At 39.8% G+C, this 21,053-nt stretch overlaps 2 protein-coding genes across 7 annotated transcripts in view; one reads left to right on the top strand and one right to left on the bottom strand.

The window, feature by feature from the left end:
* Positions 1–257: 257 nt before the first annotated feature.
* Positions 258–18,638, bottom strand: dync2i1 (dynein 2 intermediate chain 1). 3 transcript variants are annotated; one of them, XM_047350540.1, is made up of 24 exons: positions 18,474–18,637; positions 18,235–18,288; positions 16,571–17,162; positions 16,433–16,491; positions 16,037–16,309; positions 15,873–15,929; positions 14,151–14,198; positions 14,026–14,031; positions 13,722–13,947; positions 13,512–13,614; positions 13,297–13,426; positions 13,105–13,216; positions 12,208–12,302; positions 11,946–12,075; positions 10,299–10,471; positions 9,912–10,074; positions 4,811–4,924; positions 4,640–4,701; positions 3,032–3,083; positions 2,889–2,949; positions 2,576–2,675; positions 2,356–2,487; positions 889–1,112; positions 258–805 (listed from the first exon to the last, which is right to left on the bottom strand). In XM_047350540.1, the coding sequence occupies exons 1-24, from the start codon at positions 18,486–18,488 to the stop codon at positions 634–636; spliced, it is 3,153 nt and encodes a 1,050-aa protein (XP_047206496.1). In that variant the 5' UTR covers positions 18,489–18,637; the 3' UTR covers positions 258–633. The 3 variants fall into 3 exon arrangements, with proteins under 3 accessions (XP_047206496.1, XP_047206498.1, XP_047206497.1); XM_047350542.1 differs by lacking the exon at positions 18,235–18,288 and having other exon boundaries at positions 18,474–18,638; XM_047350541.1 differs by lacking the exon at positions 14,026–14,031.
* A 1,762-nt stretch (positions 18,639–20,400) lies between these two features.
* The window catches only part of esyt2b (extended synaptotagmin-like protein 2b), a 52,268-nt gene continuing 51,615 nt past the window's right edge, over positions 20,401–21,053 (top strand). For all 4 annotated transcript variants that reach the window (XM_047350354.1, XM_047350353.1, XM_047350351.1 and 1 more), the window contains exon 1: positions 20,401–21,037. In XM_047350354.1, coding sequence (XP_047206310.1) covers positions 20,642–21,037 — 396 coding nt within the window. In that variant the 5' untranslated portion in view covers positions 20,401–20,641. The remainder of the gene's footprint in view (positions 21,038–21,053) is intronic.

Below are 21,053 nucleotides of genomic sequence, written 5' to 3'. Positions count from 1 at the left end.
AATTTTGAGCGCTAACTTGCCGGACAGGACACGGTAAAAAAAAATAAATAATAAAAATAAACCTTTTTTTTTTCCCCCAACTGGTTTTAAATCTCTAAATGAAATCCCAATTTTAAGGCCAAAACTATCAAAGAGTAACTGCGATACATTTCAATAAAAAATATGTCACTTCAAATCGTGGCAGTATTCCTTGTTGGCAGGTAGTCCGTATATTGAATGGAATAATGTCATATGTAAAAGGAAAAATACATGACATATACAGATTTACTAAAGTTTATTTAAATGACTCAAACTTTGTAATACAAATATTTTATAGGCAAAAAGCATAAATATTTTCTGTGTATTCCCAAGAAAGAGCAAGAGTACAGTCTTCTTTTTTAACTAAGGACAATTAATGCATTACCAACATTCCCTTCATACCTATGGTTATGTCCAGCATATCTATGATCAATTTAGCATAAAACAATAAAATAAAGAAACAAAAACATCCCCTTTATTGATCTTAAGGTATATAAGGTGGTGGTGGTAGTTTAACTTTTTGCTCCTTTTATATTTAAAAATGCATTGAACCTTTACAGTAACACCAAAATGGGTCCTTATCAGCATGAAGTCAGCTGTTCAAGATGCAGGATTTCAAAAGACTTCAGCCATTATGTTCTCCAGCTTTCCCTCTTCTGCAGGGTTGGGCACCGTCAAAGTTTGAGTGAAATGCTGCAGCTCTATTTTTCCTGACTCATACGCCAGGGCAATTCCTGAGTATGTATTCTGTTGTCCTGAGTCTCCAAACACAGCCATAGCAGTAACCCTGAAAACAGAAAGCACACACCTCATATGAACACATAACGGCATACAATTTATATAACATGTTGCTCATTCAATTGGTGTTACCTATGAGCAGTACTTTTCTCTGTTATAACAGGATGTGCATCATCTTTCAAGAGGTCCCATATGTGGAGGTTAGAAGCCGCATCGAGCACACAGAACACAGCGGGCCTGGTCTGGGCCCACTGTAGCGAGATCACCGGTTCACCAGCGGTGCTGTTCATCCATTCTGCCACAGGTTGATCATGGCTGACTAGATGCAGCCTGATGCTGCCATCTGCACAGCCTACCTACAATCAGGACAGAGACAAAAAGGCTCACAGTAAGGCACCAAAACCCACCTTTACACCAAAATATGAATCAAAGTATCTGGAATTTAGCGTTTTAGAGTAACATGAGAAGCATCTTCCTTGGAGGCGGAAAGAGAATAGGGTCAGTTACAGTCTGTGCAGCATTTAAGAACCTCCTAACATTAACTTTGTAATAGTAGAAAAAAGCAAGGCCTTTTCCTGGCATGACATTTAAATAAGCGGTTGGTGAGGAGATGATGTTTAATTGTTGTTTTGAAGACTTGGTGAGCCCAAGATGCCACTTTTTGCTGTGGTACGCTGTTTCTAACAGTGAGCTTTGGAGATTTTTTAAACCATCCTTCCTATACTCTTCTTTGTCCTTAGAGGCAGCCAGTCTGGTTTTGCAAGGCTCCAGTATTTTAAGCTTTTTAATTATTGTACTGACCGTTACATGCAGACAAGTTTAAACAATAAGCTGTTTTCTAGTAGATAAACACATTTTCTTGATGCTATGTTTTCTTGTCTTTCCTAAATTGAAGCATGACTAAGAGAAATTAGCTTATCAACTAATAAAAGTTGAGAATAAATTAAAAAAAAGCTTAATTTGCATTATTTTATACCAATTCTGAATGGGTACCATTTTGGGAGCTGGAAAATAAATTGTAATTATTTAGTAATGTGGGATTTGTTTATGATCTAAATAATTATCCTTCAATTAAAGTTATTGCACTATGGCGCAGTTGGTAGCACTGTTGCCTTGCAGCAAGAAGGTCCTGGGTTCGACTCCCGGCCAGGGGTCTTTCTGCATGGAGTGTGCATGTCCTCCCTGTGCATGCATGGGTTCTCACCGGGTACTCCGGCTTCCTCCCACAGTCCAAAAACATGAGCGTTAGGTAAATTGGTTCCTCTAAAATCGCCCTTAGGTGTGAATGACTGTGTGCATGGTTGTTTGTCTTTTATGTCTCTGTGTTGCCCTGCGCTGGATTGGCGACCTGTCCAGGGTGTACCCTGCCTCTCGCCCGTAGACTGATGGAGAAAGGTTTCAGCTCCCCTGTGACCCACTATGGAATAAGTGGTATAGAAATGAATTGAAGTTTTTTTTTTTTTGAGTGTGAGAGTATGCTACTGCAACTAAAGATGAATATGTTTTAGATGTTTTTATACATGAACTAGCAGTACTAGTATGTGTGCAGAGGGTTGTATTTCTTAAAACGGATTCAGTTTAAAAAGGAAACCTCCCTACCAGGAACAGGTTTGGGCTGAAAGGACAAAAGTGGATTGAGCTGATGTCAACTGTTCTTTCTTCCACCTCCTGAAACCTGTAAAACTGCGGAGGAGCCTTTAAACCGTGACTTGTTCCATGGCTTACCAGACCCTGGAAGAAAGGGAAGAGTCCTCAGTCAGGTCATTTTACAATAAATACTAAAGGATCATTGATCTGATTTTGGATGCATTTTGCTCACCAGATTAGTGCCGATAAAGAACTGATTGGAGTCTGTCGGATGGTATTTTAATAGCAGCGTCTGAAGTGGTCTTGTTTTTGCTGCATGTTTTAGTGACGGGCTTAGAGATAGACAATGCAAGTGATTATATTTACTCAGAAACATTCCCATCAAATGTCGAAGTGACAAAAACATGAGGCATGTTAAAAACTGGATCATATGACCACTGCACAACAGCTGCATCTCACTGGGACAAGACACGGTGAGGTATTTTAAGTTACAGTGGCCAACGTGCATTGACAGATGACTATCATGAGATATTTATCAATCTAACCTCTGAACAGCAAGGAGGGATGAGCTGTGAAGCAGCTTCACTTTGCCCCCAGGACGGAGACCTGCAGAGTGGGAAACAAAAGACAGAGTCTTAGTATGTTTATTGGATAGAATAGGGAGGCCAATAAAATAAGACCCCATTACCTAGATCTGTTGGAGAGCCTGCCTCGTTACCTTTTGGCAGCTCCACCACCACCTAAAGGATGCAAAAAGGAAAACACCTAAAAATCTGTCAGTATCTGGGGAGGTAAAAGGAAACCTTCTGAATCTTAATGATGACTACACTTTACACAATTTTGAAGCAGTGCATCTATATGCTTACAGCCTGACTGTTGCAAAACGAATGCCTGTGACTGTTTCCTAACAAATCTTCAGATTTTTCACTCAATATTAAGGTTATTTTTTATATTAAGCTACAGTTACTGCAAATCTACAATAGACTTTACATACATTCACACACACACACACACACCAACAAACAAGAAGTGAAACATACTAAAGTCTTTAGTCTAATACCACTAAATAAAATACAGTGTGACCAGCGACCTTCAGAATATTAGTCAAAAGGTTCCATCTGTGTGTTATTTATTCTCAGTATTAGTAAATCTGTTCAACGAACTACATCAATAAACAAACATGACCATGAAGACCAAAGACAACAGCAGGCAGGTCAGGGATAAAGCTCCAGAGAAGTTTAAAGCAGAGTTAGGTTATAAAACAATATCTCAAACTCTTAACATCGTACAGAGCACTGCTAATCATCTAAAAATAGAAAACATATGGTACAACTGCAAACCTAGAAAGGTATGCTCACCTACCTAAACTGAATAGCAGGGCAAGGAGAGGATTAATCAGAGAAGCAGCCAAGAGGCCTGTGGTGACTCTGGATGAGCTGCAGAGATCCACAGCTAAGGTGAGAAGATGTCGTGCGCTCCACAAATTGTGTTTTTATGAAAAATGCAGAGAGGAATTGGTGCATTGGTGAAAGAAAATCATAAGAAGATCCACAAGCCAAGTAGGGGACACGTGAAACAAGGTGCTCTGGTCAGATCACAGCAAAAATGTTACTTTCTGCATGCATCCTACATGCAAAACAATATTTGTGATGGAAATCTAACGCACGACATCGGCCTGAACTCTGTTAGAAATGGCAGTGGCAGCATCTTGGTGAGGGGATGTGGTTCCTTAGCGGGGAAAGAGCAGATGAAAAGATGGAGTTAAGGAAAGAACAACCCAGGAAGAAAACCTGTTAAAAGCTGCAAAAGGCCCCAGACCGCGGTGGAGGTTTACCTTCCAACAGGACGACCGCAATTATAAAACCAGAGCTTCAATGGAATAATTTTGATGAAAGGGTATTCATGTTTTAGAATGGACCATTCAAAGTCCAGACCTAAATCCAATTAAAATGTGTGACAAAATGTTTAAATTGACGCTCACAGATGCTCTCCATCTAATCCGACTGAGCTTGAGCTATTTTATAAAGAATTGGCAGAAAAGTCAGTCTCTAGCTATTAAAAGCTGATACCCCAGAAGCATTGCAGTTGTGAACACAACAAAAGGTTGTTCTATAACAGACTGACTCAGAGGATCTGAATACATTTTTCAGATTTTCATTTGTAAAAACAACATATAATGTTCCTTTCACTTCACACCTATGCACTACTTACAATATCAATTGAAAATCAAGAACAAGAGTGAAAGAGCAAGAGCGAGGGGGAGAAAGAGGAAAAATGTCTTTGTTGCCTAACCTACCCAGAAATTTAACACCCCACTTTCATCTAGAGAAGCCAGTTCTAACGACAATCCTGATGACTCTGAAAGATAAAAAAGAACATTTAAGTTAATAAGATCTTGACTTTGATTGGTTAAAAGAAGAACAAATGACATACTAAATGTTCAAGTAATGTGTTGAGAAGGTCAAACCTTCCTCAGAGGTCAAAAGTGGGACCTCTGGTCTCAGTCCTCCAGCTACAAAGGAGGGAACGACCTCTAAGGAGGTGATAGGTGAGACATGGCCTGAGCCGGACATCACTGCATCTGTGTTGACAGGAAAACAAAAGACAAGATGTTAGCGCTCACTGCGTTTGCGCTACTTTTATGTAGGAAATCAACCTCTGAAGTTGAAGTGGGATACTTGAAACTGTTATAATAGGGGACACATACTTTTTCTTGTTCTCGCTGGAAGACACGCGTATTCTCTCTCTTCCTCCCACCCTGCTGATCCCTGCTTCTGCTTTTGTCTGTATTTTTCTCAGAGCCTCGCTTTGCATATCCTCCAAACTTGTAAATTATGGATTTGGTCAGCTGGACTCAACGTAATTGATCAAATTATTCCGACGAGAAGACAGGGTAAAGGAGACCCTCTTGTCCAGACGGGACTTTCTTCTCTGGATACACAATGGATGCTTAGCAGCAGCGGAAGATTGTGTTCCTGACTACGATGTCGGTCGCGGACGTAGAAAATGTGTACATATTTGGACTTTGATAACAGGATTTCTGCTTTTTGGAGTTGGTGGTTACCTGGCTTTTCAAGTGATTCGCAAAACGTGGGCGGCTGTTCAAAGCGTTCCAAAGCTTCCTGCGATGTTAGATGGAGTCTGTAGAGCGATCAACACTCAGACTGAAATGTTAAGAGAGCAGAATCGCAAGCTGGACACGATTCTTGAACAGAATCACAGCCTGGCAGCGGTTGGACTCATAGGTTAAAGGATATAATCTTGGAGAAGTTGTACGCTCCAGATCTGCGGAAAATACCTGAAATTTGGCTATTTGGATTCGCAATTGAGACATACCAGTAAAACTCTTAAGGTGGTTGGAAATTCACAACTGCCTGAACCACAACATTTATTGTTTTTCTAAATCTGGCACCTCAATGTGGCCTTGGAAACGTCTGCTAACTTGCTATCGACAAAATATCTCCTGGATGTTATATAAACACGATGCTCTTCCCCAGCACTCCCTTACCAGCTGTGTACTGATAGGACTATGCGGCCGATTGATAAAACTTCCACCTCTCTTCTCAAGGACAATGGCGCTTCTATCAGTGTTGACAGTCTAATTCTTGCAAACACATTCAGACTTATATATTCGCAGCCTCAAGATTCCAAGATACCCTTGCTAAATCTTTACTTATGTGTGTGTTGCTTACCCCTGCTGAGGTTTTTTGTACTATTTCAGACTCTACTCTGCTAAGAATAGAGTCTGAAATATGATTTTGTCCCCCTCCTATCTTACTTTACCTAAAAGTGTGATTTCATTACTTTTCATAGATTTTCAGATTTCTCAGAAGGATGACCAGCAAAAGCCAAATATTATTAGTACTGGTCCTTCTCAAAATATTAGCATATTGTGATAAAGTTCATTATTTTCCATAATGTCATGATGAAAATTTAACATTCATATATTTTAGATTCATTGCACACTAACTGAAATATTTCAGGTCTTTTATTGTCTTAATACGGATGATTTTGGCATACAGCTCATGAAAACCCAAAATTCCTATCTCACAAAATTAGCATATTATTAAAAGGGTCTCTAAACGAGCTATGAACCTAATCATCTGAATCAACCAGTTAACTCTAAACACCTGCAAAAGATTCCCGAGGCCTTTAAAACTCCCAGCCTGGTTCATCACTCAAAACCCCAATCATGGGTAAGACTGCCGACCTGACTGCTGTCCAGAAGGCCACTATTGACCCCCTCAAGCAAGAGGGAAAGACACAGAAAGAAATTTCTGAACGAATAGGCTGTTCCCAGAGTGCTGTATCAAGGCACCTCAGTGGGAAGTCTGTGGGAAGGAAAAAGTGTGGCAGAAAACGCTGCACAATGAGAAGAGGTGACCGGACCCTGAGGAAGATTGTGGAGAAGGGCCGATTCCAGACCTTGGGGGACCTGCGGAAGCAGTGGACTGAGTCTGGAGTAGAAACATCCAGAGCCACCGTGGACAGGCGTGTGCAGGAAATGGGCTACAGGTGCCGCATTCCCCAGGTCAAGCCACTTTTGAACCAGAATCAGCGGCAGAAGCGCCTGACCTGGGCTACAGAGAAGCAGCACTGGACTGTTGCTCAGTGGTCCAAAGTACTTTTTTCGGATGAAAGCAAATTCTGCATGTCATTCGGAAATCAAGGTGCCAGAGTCTGGAGGAAGACTGGGGAGAAGGAAATGCCAAAATGCCAGAAGTCCAGTGTCAAGTACCCACAGTCAGTGATGGTCTGGGGTGCCGTGTCAGCTGCTGGTGTTGGTCCACTGTGTTTTATCAAGGGCAGGGTCAATGCAGCTAGCTATCAGGAGATTTTGGAGCACTTCATGCTTCCATCTGCTGAAAAGCTTTATGGAGATGAAGATTTCATTTTTCAGCACGACCTGGCACCTGCTCACAGTGCCAAAACCACTGGTAAATGGTTTACTGACCATGGTATCACTGTGCTCAATTGGCCTGCCAACTCTCCTGACCTGAACCCCATAGAGAATCTGTGGGATATTGTGAAGAGAACGTTGAGAGACTCAAGACCCAACACTCTGGATGAGCTAAAGGCCGCTATTGAAGCATCCTGGGCCTCCATAAGACCTCAGCAGTGCCACAGGCTGATTGCCTCCATGCCACGCCGCATTGAAGCAGTCATTTCTGCCAAAGGATTCCCGACCAAGTATTGAGTGCATAACTGTACATGATTATTTGAAGGTTGACGTTTTTTGTATTAAAAACACTTTTCTTTTATTGGTCGGATGAAATATGCTAATTGTGTGAGATAGGAATTTTGGGTTTTCATGAGCTGTATGCCAAAATCATCCGTATTAAGACAATAAAAGACCTGAAATATTTCAGTTAGTGTGCAATGAATCTAAAATATATGAATGTTAAATTTTCATCATGACATTATGGAAAATAATGAACTTTATCACAATATGCTAATATTTTGAGAAGGACCTGTATTTGAAAATTTGACTACAGCTGTTTTTACACGAGAGAGTTTTAGATTTCTTAGAAGGATTGTATTACAACAATTTCATACCAGTGAAAGCCAAACATTATTAGTATTTAAAAAGTTTGGACCTACCAGTGACCCAGCTTCTCTACTTAGACTTCAGTCAGTGCCATGAGTGTTACTATTTCAATGATGGGACCACAACTGCCTCATACCAGCAACCTCAAGGATTAATATTATAATTTTTCTTCTAGCACATGATGAATTCCTTACCACAGAGGACTTAATGAGCTAATTACCTCTATTAGAAAGATTGGATTAGAACCAGGTCTTACCAGTAAACTCCCAACGATTATTAATGTCATTTGATTTGTTTTTCTGTTTGATTTTCTGTATCATTGTAATGTTTTTCTTCATGTACAGCGCTTCGAGCGCCTTGTTGCTGAAAAGCGCTATATAAATAAACTTGACTTGACTTGACTTGACTACATTGCAGTTGGAGTGTAGAAAATATGTGACACCACAAGAAATACCAGAGTGCTCTATAAATATATGTGCTCTAAATATATGAGAACAACATGGAGTGTTTCCCTGACTGGGGTGAGACCCTAGGCAGACCCGGAATACACTGCAGGGATTTATATCCTTTCTGGCTTGTGTTCCTCCAGAACAGTAAGATGGATGAATGAATGGAAAAAAAGTGAAACTGACATACAAATTTATTTCACAGAGTGAAATACTGTATGTCGGGTGTTTGTCTCTGTTAATTTTGATATTTATGGCTTACAGGTAATAAGAACCCAAATTTCAGTTTCACAAAGTATTACTGTTGCTTGTGCATCTTCTTCTGCCACAGTTTTTTCTTCCATTCAACTTCCAATTAATATATCATTGGATACAGCACTCTGTGAAATACAAAAGACCAATAAAAAGGGATTTTTCGCTTGTGAACTCAAGGACGCATAAAATGCTGTCATACGTCTGGGTAGCGAGTTGCACTGACTCTGGACTTGATAAAACACAGTGGACCAGCACCAGTATATTATACGGCACCAAAAATCACTGACTGTGGAAACTTCGCTCTCCCTCAACTTCCTGCAAGTTATATTATGTACTCCCCAGTCTCTCTGACCTTGTTTCTTGTGCACCTTTTTTAACAACATTTTCCTTCCACTAAACTTTCAGTTAATATGCTTGGATAAAGCACTTTAAAGCAACCTTCTTAAGCAATGGCTTTTTGGTTGCCTTAGATCCTTATAAGGATGTCAATGACTATTTGCTGGACAGCTGTCAAGTCTGGAGTCTTCCCCATGATTGTGTAGGTCATAACCTAACATTTCTGTATCAAAGATACATGTTTGTTCCATATTTTCTCCAATTACGGACGACCGTCTTAACTGTGCCATAGTGTATTTTAATTCCCGAAGAATTTTTTTTTTGTACAATGACATCGTTTTCCAACCTCTCGGCAAACTATGTCTGTAGCTAAATGATGCAAATGAGCAAATGTCAGGAATGTCCTATCAGGACCTCTGAACTTTACCTATGGTCAATCTGATTCACTCTAACTGAGCGCAGGTTTCCAGAAAGACTGCTAACTAAAATTAAATTAGAAGTTTCAACACAGTATTATGATAAGGGTGTGCACATTCATACAACCAGCTGATTTCAGCTTTTTTATTTTTACATCTAACAGATTTGTTCATTTCTCAGTTGAATTATACAAGTCAGATTACGTTTCGAAAAAGTCCTGAAATTACTTACCTTGGTCCCCTTTTTAAATTGTGTGTTTGCTTTTGTAACCACTGTATGTAATGTTCTAAATTATGTACAAATTATTTGGGTTTTCATTTGCTGTAAGGAAGACTCAACAAAAATACACGATGCGAATTAATCCAGATAGTCTGAGTTTCACTTTTTCAAATACTGGAAAAAAAAATCTATGATATCCGAATTTCTTAAGGCATACCGGCCCTAATTTGGTGTAAGATTGCAAGAACAAGAAAATGTTTTAATGTTTAACAGGGAAATTAATACCTGATTAAAGATAAATGTATGTTTAATAGAAATGTAAACAAATAAAATGTCTCCTGACATACCAGTGGAGAAGGTAGGGTGTCTGAAGGTCCACTCGGCCTCACCAATCTTTAATCTGTAATGGCTGCTAGCATGCTCCCTCAGGTCCCACAGAACCACAGAACCAACTGGTGTTCCTGCAAACACCAGAGTGGACTTTCCTGGGCTGAAGCAGCAACACTGAACCTGGAAGAAAATAAAAACATTATCAGAGTTTACCGTTATTGGTGTTAGAAATGGTTTCAATGGGATTTTTTGTAAGGATAATTAGCTTATTTTAAGTCTAAATCATTTAAGCTCAGCAGACCAAATTGTGATTAAACGGCACAGAATAATGTCTGTGAGGCGCGTGTCATTCTATAGTCGAGCAAACTTTGCTGCCACTGAAAGTAGATTGTGTAAATGTAAACCTCTGATTCATAGATGAGTATCTTTTGAGGTCTGGATGGCTCCCAGATGTTCCAAACGCAGACGACGGTGCAGCTCTCGAAGCGGACAGCGCTGGCTTCGGATGTGGGCGTGTGCACGGACAGCATTGTGTGCTTCTGAACTTGAGAGAAGTGCAGCAGGCTAATCTGTCGACCTGGGATTGAAAATTCAAAAGTGACTCTTGTCAGGGACCGACTTGCTGTTACTTTCTAAATGATGCAGCACATCCTGAAAATATGTACAGGGGTTGGACAATGAAACTGAAACACCTGGTTTTAGACCACAATAATTTATTAGTATGGTGTAGGGCCTCCTTTTGCGGCCAATAAAGCGTCAATTCGTCTTGGGAATGACATATACAAGTCCTGCACAGTGGTCAGAGGGACTTTAAGCCATTCTTCTTGCAGGATAGTGGCCAGGTCACTATGTGATACTGGTGGAGAAAAACGTTTCCTGACTCGCTCCTCCAAAACACCCCAAAGTGGCTCAATAATATTTAGATCTGGTGACTGTGCAGGCCATGGAAGATGTTCAACTTCACTTTCATGTTCATCAAACCAATCTTTCACCAGTCTTGCTGTGTGTATTGGTGCATTGTCATCCTGATACACGGCACCGCCTTCAGGATACAATGTTTGAACCATTGGATGCACATGGTCCTCAAGAATGGTTCGGTAGTCCTTGGCAGTGACGCGCCCATCTAGCACAAGTATTGGGCCAAGGGAATGCCATGATATGGCAGCCCAAACCATCACTGATCCACCCCCATGCTTCACTCTGGGCATGCAACAGTCTGGGTGGTACGCTTCTTTGGGGCTTCTCCACACCGTAACTCTCCCGGATGTGTGGAAAACAGTAAAGGTGGACTCATCAGAGAACAATACATGTTTCACATTGTCCACAGACCAAGTTTTGCGCTCCTTGCACCATTGAAACCAACGTTTGGCATTGGCATGAGTGACCAAAGGTTTGGCTATAGCAGCCCGGCCGTGTATATTGACCCTGTGGAGCTCCCGACGGACAGTTCTGGTGGAAACAGGAGTGTTGAGGTGCACATTTAATTCTGCCTTGTTTTGGGCAGCCGTGGTTTTATGTTTTTTGGATACAATCCGGGTTAGCACCCGAACATCCCTTTCAGACAGCTTCCTCTTGCGTCCACAGTTAATCCTGTTGGATGTGTTTCATCCTTCTTGGTGGTTTGCTGACATTACCCTGGATACCGTGGCTCTTGATACATCACAAAGACTTGCTGTCTTGGTCACAGATGCGCCAGCAAGACGTGCACCAACAATTTGTCTTCTTTTGAACTCTGGTATGTCACCCATAATGTTGTGTGCATTTCAATATTTTGAGCAAAACTGTGCTCTTACCCTGCTAATTGAACCTTCACACTCTGCTCTTACTGGTGCAATGTGCAATCAATGAAGACTGGCTACCAGGCTGGTCCAATTTAGCCATGAAACCTCCCACACTAAAATGACAGGTGTTTCAGTTTCATTGTCCAACCCCTGTCTGTCTGTCTGTCTGTCAAAAACAAAATACCACAACTAGAGTAACAATAATCAATATTATAGCACCTTAATTGCATTTTCAAAAAGTTTTTGGAATACTCTTGCAAGGTACTGTACCTAAAAGAAAAGGCAACTTGGTGTTGAGCTGTAAACTTCCATCGCTGAAAGAAAGCAAATCTGTTTGAGTCTTCAGCTTCCTTAGGGACTTCCGCTCTGCTTGATCTTCCTCCAGCAGCACAACCATGACCTTCATTTGGTCCAAAGGGACAACAAGTCAACACTTACAGCTCAGCTGGGAAAAAGCTCCCAATGAGCAATTTTTAAACAAGGAATTACACAATAAAGAAAGAAAAAAATAACTATATAGGCCAGGTAAAACCTGTGAGGCCGAGCGCAGAAATGACATCAGGCATTGTGAATCAAGGATGATTCCGGTCCTGGTTTTGTCTCGTGCTTCCTGAGAGAAGTTTGGATCTGAAATGTAAAAAGATGCAGCATCACTGAACTTACCATGTGTGCACTGCATTAATCAGAGAGTTATAGAGCCTATAATCATACTGCTTCAACCTTTTCACCTTTTGTCATGTTACAACAACAAATGTCAATGTGATTTATTGGGATTTTACATAATAAACCAACACAATGTACGGTTTTCAAACCCCCAACCCTGAGACCTTAAAAAAATTGTAAATAGAAAATTGAGTCCACATAATCTCAGTATAAATCCATCTGTTCTGTGAAGGCCTCAGGGGTTTGTTAAAGAGTATTAGTGAACAAACAGCACCATGAAGACCAGGAAACACAGCAGACAGGTCAGAAAAACAGTTTTAGAAAAGCTTTAAGCAGGGCTGTTAGAAAACAATCTGCCATACTCTACATATCTCCCCACATATATCACTACAAGCTGACTGATGGACATCCACCTAAATTAACAAGTTGGGTAAGGAGAGCCAGAGTTACCATTAGCCTTTTGGTCCAAAATGCAATGTCTGACAGAAAACTAACACCACACATCACCATCCAAGAGGACAGCGATTAAACAAATACAGCAAGAAATACACTGGAAACGTTTAAATTAAGGCATGTTCATGTGTTAGGATGGCCCAGTCAAAGTTCAGGACAAAATCCAATTAGTAACCTGTGGCAAAACATAAAACCTGCTGCCACATAAAATCAATAAGATCTAATGATGTTGTTGGTTGTAACCTGAGAAAATGTGAACAATTTTAAGGTACATTAATAGTTTGCAAGATTCCGTTTCTTCATGCTTTTTTACCTCCACAGGCTCCACTGTATTCAGGGGGATGCTGAGTCCACTTTTCACACATTTCTATTTCCTCTGTCTGGATGTCTCGATCTGCATTATCCTCATTACACTGGGCGTAAGCCTAAAAGGGAAGACGTTCTTACGTCCCATTCAAACGTGCACCAAATGTAAACCTCAGCTGAAAAAGTAAATAAACCTGACCTGCTTAGTGTTGGCATTTCCAAAGCTCTTTATATACATCTCATATTCACTGACAGGTGGTATATCCAGGAGGGAGAAAGTCATGGAATAATCCAGATCGATTAAACGAAGCAGCTCTGTGCTTCGCTTCCTATCAGAGAAAACCCGTGATCAGCTCAATAAAACATGCTTTGAAACTGCTTGATGCAAAATTATTTAGTTTTCAGGTAACGTACTTCTGTTTTGTGGCAACTTTCTTGCTGACTTCACGTTGCTTCGCAGCCACAAAGTTGATGAATTTGCCACGGCGGGAGGTTTTACTCTCATTCCTTTCAGAGCCTTTCAACAAAGATGTGACGATCATTTTTTTTTTTAATACATGTTTCATAAAACTTTGTTAAATTAGTTTACGTTGTGAGTACGGTACTGATACATAAAGGGTGCACCTTTAGACCATTTGGGTCTGTCTTCCTGCTCCTCTCTGCTCGTACTCCGCCTGGACTGATCCGTTTCCGCTCTCTCGTTCTCTTCAGCCATGGCTCTCCGGATTGCCTCAATCTCTTTACTTCGTTGCGTAGTCTGCACTTCCTTCCCATCATCCACCTCTGGCACATCCTCATCCTCACCTTCAGCAGCACTCTCATCCATGTCTTCAAAATCCTCTTCATAATCCTTTGAGAGAAAAAAAGAAGCTTTGTTGACTCAAACAAGACTGTGTACAAAATAAAATATCCAACATTGAGTTCTTACCAGTCTCTTAGAACGTAAATTGATAAAAGCGTGCAAAAGCAAACAATAAGGTGTTAAAAAATGAAGATCTCAACTAAATTAAAGATGGGAAAGAACAGAATTAGACATTTCTCCTCCTCCTTTACCTCAAAATCTTCTTCATATTCTTGCTCTGCCAAATCTGCCTTTTCTACCTGCAGATAAAAAGAAACAAACCAAGCTGGAGGAACATGAGCTTACAGTAGAAGGAAAGGAACCTCACCATCATGCAAGCTGTAGAGAACAAGCAAAGCTGATCTTTTCAAAGACCTTTCTAATGCATTGGTTCAGGAAAGGTTGTGAACCAGTAAACCTTTTGAGATCTCATGTAATGTTGTGTTTTTAACCTCATTTCTCTCCTTTGTGATCATGATACCACTTTTCTGCAGCACTTTACAACCACGTTAGTTTCTCATGACAGTCTGAGCATCACAGAAGTGCAATATCGCCTGCTCTTTGTTGATGTCGTCTCTAACTATTAGAGGATAGAAGCTTCCCACCTCCTTTATTGGACCTTTATGATGTCAACTACAAAGAGATGACATTTATTTACATCTCTAAGATAGTTTGCCCTTTTTCTGAAGTTCATTTGTTGTTTTTTTTAGATAACATCATCACAAAATACAAGGAAAAGGGTTATTTAATTATTATTTACCATTTTATTTCAATTAAGTCCATTTTACCAATATATAATGTTGGAGATCACATGACACTGAGCCTCTGGACCAGAGCTGTTTTACTCAGACTTTTAGACATTTTAAGGGTAGCACTTTTTAAAAATATTTTTATGATTTACATTTCAGACCTACATGACTTGTGAGCAGAACTCAGGTGAGTTAAAAGAGTAATTTATATTTAACTCACTTAATAGCTTACAAGCCCAAAATTATTCATACCCGTCAGAACTTGATTTAAAATTATTTTATTTAAGTTTATTTCTGATAGGAAATCAAAAAGGGCATCTCTCCAAAAACTAATAAAAAACAATTATCTTTTTTTATTTACATTTTACTAGAAAATGACATGTCAAATATTATTTATACCCATCTAATAATCAGTGGAAAAATCTTTATTGGCGTTACAGCAATGAAACCCTTCTCAGAAATGCATGTTTCCACTGGTACGTTCACAATTTATCTTTAGTGATATTCTCCAAGTATTTAAGGCAAGGCCTCCAGCACCCTAATCTTTACTACCTTTCACAGATTCTCCATCAGAATCAAGTCATGACTGGCTGGACCACTCCACAACGTTGATATTACTTCCAGTGAAAAAGATAACTTTAAACCCATGTCTGGCAGGGGTATGAATCATTTGGGATTTGCTGTCAGTACATTTGGCATGAGAGTCCATCGCTTAGACACTGAAACCTAGATTTAATCTTTCCCTCAGTATACAGAAAGCTTCGTAAAGGTTAATAATTAGGGGCTTCAGCTAGTTATCGTTTTTAAACCAGACTATGTTGCACACACACTCTTCCTCGACGACGTGAATAAAAGTTACATTTAGGACCGATAATGGAAAATCTGGACATTTTAAGAGTCTTAAGGCCTACAATTGAGATGGTTAAATTTAAGAGGATGTTCAGTTTCTGGATTATCATCAGTTCTTTCAATTAAAATAAGAAATTGTGTCATTTTAAACTTATAAAGTTCCAAACTTCTGTATCACAACATAAAAGAAAAGGTAATAAATAGATCGTAAAAAGCTACCATGCTGTCTTGGTTATGTTTTGTAAGCTGTAAATACAGTAAAATACTGTAACAGAAACCAAATTATGAAACAATAGGGGATCTTAAAGTTAAGAGGGGACTTTTTTAAGAACTTACATGCACCTCTCCATTTTTCCCATCTGCTTTCTGCTGCTTGGAAACAACTTCGTTATCCTAATTATTTGAAAGCAACATGAAGGAGGAAAAAGACATGAGATCATCAGAAGATAATTTAAAAATGAAAAAAAAAGACATTAAGGAGAAATTAGAGTCCAATTAACCTTTGTCTTTTCCTCCCTTTTCTCATTTCTGAGATTTTTGCCTAATGAGGATTTCTTGGAGCTGCTTCTCTCTTTGTGATTTCTTTCCACGTCCTCTTCCTCTCTGTGTTTTCTGTCTTTATGTCTTCTGTCTACATCTTCCTCCTCTTTTTTATGTCTCTCTTTGTCCCTTTCTGTTCGTTCCCCGTCGACACGGGAATTCCACACACCATCATCTGATTTTTTCAAGTTCTGACGTTCCTTGGATTCACTTTCATGCTTCCGTCTCTCATCCTGTAGTAAAGCATCAGAGCTATAATACACCTGTATCCCACATTATTAAGACAAGTGTGACAAAAAAGGCAAAAACAAAAGAAGGGTGGAAATTAAATTTCTAAATTAGAATCATGATCTTACATGATGCCTTCTCTCCTTGTGTCTTCTTTCTCGTTCTTCTTTACGTCGTCTTTGTTCTTCTTTATATGGTAAAACAAAACAGCTTGTAGTAAAATGGACAACCTAAACGTATGCAAATGTCTGTTTAGCAATGCCTACCTCTGTCTTCTGTCCGCTCTGAACGCCTTCTGTCTTCCTGAATGTCTTTGTCTCTTTTGTCTTCATATTCACCTCTGTGCTGCCTGTCCCTCTGCAGCTTTTCTGGTTGATCTTTTCTTACTTCGCCACTTTCATCATGTCGCCTTCTCTCTATCCTGTGCTCTCTGTCTTGTTCTTCTCTCCTCATTTCTTTCTGTCTATCTTCTCTCCTTTTGTCCCTGTCCTCCTCATCGTGTCTCTCCTTTAGTTTTACCCTCTCTTTTTCCTTATCTTTGTGTCTGTCCTTGTGCCTGTCCCTTTCTCTTGAGTCCTCTCCCCTGTTATCTCTACCATCATCTACCCCTTTTCGCCTGCCCTCCTCATCTCTTCTCTTCCTGTCTTTGTCACCTCTCCTATCATGAGATCCGTCTTTCCTCCGCTCTGCGTGTCTGTCTCTACTCTCTCCGTGTCTACTCTCTCTTTCCTTGAGCTTGTCCCCATCTCTTCTGGGCTCCTCTGGATCTCGGTGCCATCTCTCCACAGATTCTCCACCACGGTGCTTTCTCTTGTTGTCTTCTCTCCATCTTGAATAGCCGTCATCATGGTCTTTCTCCTTGGAAACACATAATTGAAAATGTATTGATTTTGTGAGAATGCACCTTTGTTCAGGAAAACACAACTAAAGTCAGAAGTTTACTTACACTGATCATGGGCAGAAATGTAATTTGAATTTTTTGGCTTTTGATATTTTATTCGAACCACAAGTTAGAATTTATTGTAGATTTTCTATCAGACACACAAGCTTAAAATGAATAGGCTCACATATACACATGCACCCCTACGAATATTTCAATAAATGTCCCTCAGCAGGTTGCACCTGGGGAGGCTGATCCAAAAATTCTGTGTTTTTGGTTTAGCCATCCTAAAACCAGATCTGATGTGTGTTCATCCAGCAGCTGATTTAAACTCAAGTGGAAGACTTTGGTACTAGTCCTTCCTAATTATTCAGTCCATCTTGTGTGATTAGATGTTTAGCATTAAATATTAAAATTCATTCATTTTAGTCTGTAGTCCAACTTTCTTTACTTTGTATTTTTACTTTCCTTCATCGTGCCATCTCAATGTACTTTTTTATGCTTTTCTGTCACTGCAAACTGTAAAGCACTTTGAATTATTATTATTATTATTATTGAGAATATGCTATGTAAATAAACATGCCTTGCCTAATATGTATTCACATATACTGGAATTACGAAGGGATGAAACGATAGATATTTTCTACACTCATAAACTTTATTATTTTCCATAATATATTTTCTGTTTATCAAATTTTAAGCAAATCTAATCTTAAGTTGCTTTGAATTTCTTATTTGATCTCAGTCCCTCAATACAATGTATCTTTTAAATGTAGTTTTTACCACTATTGTAGATTTCCTCCTAAATCAAATCAAATACTTTCTATCGTTTGAACGTATGGTAAGTGTGAATAAAATCTGATTCTTATGGCAACATGTTGATACAGTTTGGTAAATATGTGAATTGACCTGGGGCATTTTATGGGAGGCAAAGAGAAACATCCTGCTTTACTTAATGATGATCCATAAGAAGTAAATAAGCCTCAATCTTGTCCAGTTAAAATAAACTCTTCCTATAATACTCCTATAATTTAAGAACTTTTAACTTACTCTGATGTGTCTTCTTAGCTCAGCAGGTCTCCACGTGTCTTCCTTGGTTAATTTCTAAGGGGATATATTATATTTGCTTATTTTGTAACCACAGTCAGGTGAACGTAGACCAGCAACACATTTTAAATCAGAAAAAATCCTATTTAAACAACAAGTCCATGTCCAGAGTCTGAGACGAGGGTTGGAAATAGCCGCTAGCTAGTATTCGCCATCTTTAAGAGCAAACACGAACCACTTACCTTCTCACTGTGCATATTCTCCTCTGTGTTTGTGGTTTTCAAGCTCTTATCTTGCTAAAAACAGCCTCACACTTTTGTATCCGCGACGCCATACTGATAATTGTCTACAGTGCATGCGCAGAGGATTGAAACTATGGAGAACGCGTCACTTCAACTTGACAACAGACCTTACTAATCAGCACAGGAGTAATCGATGCTCAACAGTAGTTTCCATGGCAGCGGGCCAAGGCTTTACAGTCAAACTTGACACATTTTGTTAAAACACTGCTGTTAACTGGTGTTCATTTGTTCGTTTGCCAACATTTTAGTCTTTTTTGTCCCAGTTTTGTGGTTTTTGTAGGTCTCTGCTCATTTTGCTTAAGTGCTAAGTTGTTGCTACCCGTTCTTTTTAGCTGCTTTATTATTTTCATTTCAAATTAGTTTTGTCACTATTTATCCTAAATATGTATTCATGCAGATATATTCTACATATTTTCTATAGGCATATTGTCTTGTAATTTTGTGTATTGTTAAATTGAGTTTTATTGTGATCATTTGCAAAATCACCAAAAAAATAATAATGGGACAAGTAGGTGGAGGTGGTGGAGGAGTATAAATACCTCAGTGTTCACCTGGACAACAGACTGGAGCGGAGATGCAACCGTGAAGCTGTCTACAAGAAAGGACAGAACAGACTGTACTTCTTGAGGAAGCTTAGGTCCTTCGGTGTTTGCACCAAGATGCTGCATATTTTCTATAAGTCTGTTGTGGAGAGTGAGATCTCTTCTGCCATCATCTGCTGGGGTAGCAGCATCAAAGCCAGGGACTTAAAAAAGCTCAACTACTTTGGAGTGAATCTTAATCTTATAGATTTTTTTGCTTTAGCCTTTAGACTTTTTAAACTAAATAGCGCTACTCATGTCCCTTTGTGGGGGCCTTTGGGAAGCCAATGACAAGCCTAAGGGGACAGTTATGGTATTAGATCATGAATTAATTGAGATTAACCACGATGTCAATACCCAGGTCAATACCCAAGTCAGATTACAGCCAGACCCGTAGAATTAAAAAATCCCTTGAACAGAACCTGTCTAAAAACATAAAGTTGGCTAAAATATCTTAAAAAGCTTCACATTATGCCCTGATATAACAAAAAATCCAGATGAGAAGAGATAAGAAACAAAGTCAGTGACATCTATTGGTCTGAAATGGGTAAGAAAGTTATTTCTAAGGCTTTGGGATCCTAGCAAATTCCAGGAGAGCTGTTATCAACAAATGGAGAAAGGTTGCAAGGGTAGTAAACCTTCCAAGCAGTGTCCAGCCTGTCAAAAGGCTCCTGCAAGAATGTATCAATGACTCATTCAGAAGGTCAGAAAAGAGAAACATCTTAAAAACTTCAGACCTCACTTGCCTCAGCTAAAATCTTCTGGCAAAATATTCTTGGACTCCTTGTCGAAATTAATGGGACTATGAATACTGCTCTCCACCAGAAATCTTTAAGGTTATCTTATTTTGACTACTCAAGTGCACTTGGGCTCTGCAGCAGATAAATGGTCAAAAGCACATCAGCTAATCCACTTCAAAATGGCTCAAACAAATAAAATGAAGGGTTTGGATTGGCTTAATCAAAATCCGGATTTAAGTCTGATTCAGATGCTGTGTGACCTTAACTAGACTGTTTATGCTCAAAAACCCTCAAGTGTGGCTAAATAAAAACAATTATGCAACGAAATCACTATACAACACTTTTTATTTACTTAGGGTATGTTTTTATTATTTAAAATGTATATGACAAAAAAGGAAACTGAAGAAATCTCCAAGAGGCGTAATATTTTTCTAGTCAGTTTTCCTCATCTTGACCTACTTTCATGGTTAAGAGAAAATAGCTTCAGTTACCGGTATTGAACACCAGTTGGCGATGTTTCTTATTTTTAAGTGTTCACCTCGCTACAGGATCCCCTTTGTGTTCTTGGAAATGTTTATTCCCACCCCGTGTAGGCAGGGTGAGATGAACAGTGGACATCACATGCATGCTTTTCGCAAGCGGCACCAAATGAAAACTAATAAAGCAGATATCAGCGCGGCGTCGGAGGACCATGGGAGGGTGCGCAGGTGAGCCGACGTGAAACGCAGCGCTCCGCACATGGAACTGTCTCCTTAGACCTAACCTGTACATTTTGAGGACAAGAGACATGTCAGGCGACAATATGACAGCTGTACGCGGAGCCCATTCAAACAATGCTAGCCCTACGACACCGAAGGAGAACGGACACACCATCCAGCCTGTGTCCAACTTTCCCCATCCCTCATCGGGGAGCGCATCCGACAACACCCCGCTGTGCTCCAGCAGCGAGCTCACCCACACATGGGTCCACTTTGTGAAGACTTTCGTGATTGTTTTCCCCATTTACGCCCTGGGCTATTTTGAGTTCAGTTTTAGCTGGCTGCTGATTGGACTTTTTATCTTTTTCTGCTGGAGGAGAAACACAGGAGGGAAGCTCAGTCGGCTTAGCAAAGCGCTTGCTTTCTTTGACCAAGATGAGCGAAGTGCCAAACAGAGTCTAACCACCTCGGATTTACCACCATGGGTAAGATATTATCAAT

The sequence above is a fragment of the Girardinichthys multiradiatus genome, chromosome 21 (genome assembly GCF_021462225.1).
Source record: "Girardinichthys multiradiatus isolate DD_20200921_A chromosome 21, DD_fGirMul_XY1, whole genome shotgun sequence".
NCBI classification, from domain to species: domain Eukaryota; kingdom Metazoa; phylum Chordata; class Actinopteri; order Cyprinodontiformes; family Goodeidae; genus Girardinichthys; species Girardinichthys multiradiatus.
Note: the sequence above shows the minus strand (reverse complement) of the source record. Positions and strands in the feature narration are given on the sequence as shown.

Coding starts and splice junctions, on each gene's coding strand:
- dync2i1 (XM_047350540.1), bottom strand. Junction 16,310..16,432: donor ACAAGGAGAGAAGGCATCAT/GTAAGATCATGA, acceptor GCTTTACTACAG/GATGAGAGACGGAAGCATGA. Junction 15,930..16,036: donor AAAGGGAGGAAAAGACAAAG/GTTAATTGGACT, acceptor TCAAATAATTAG/GATAACGAAGTTGTTTCCAA.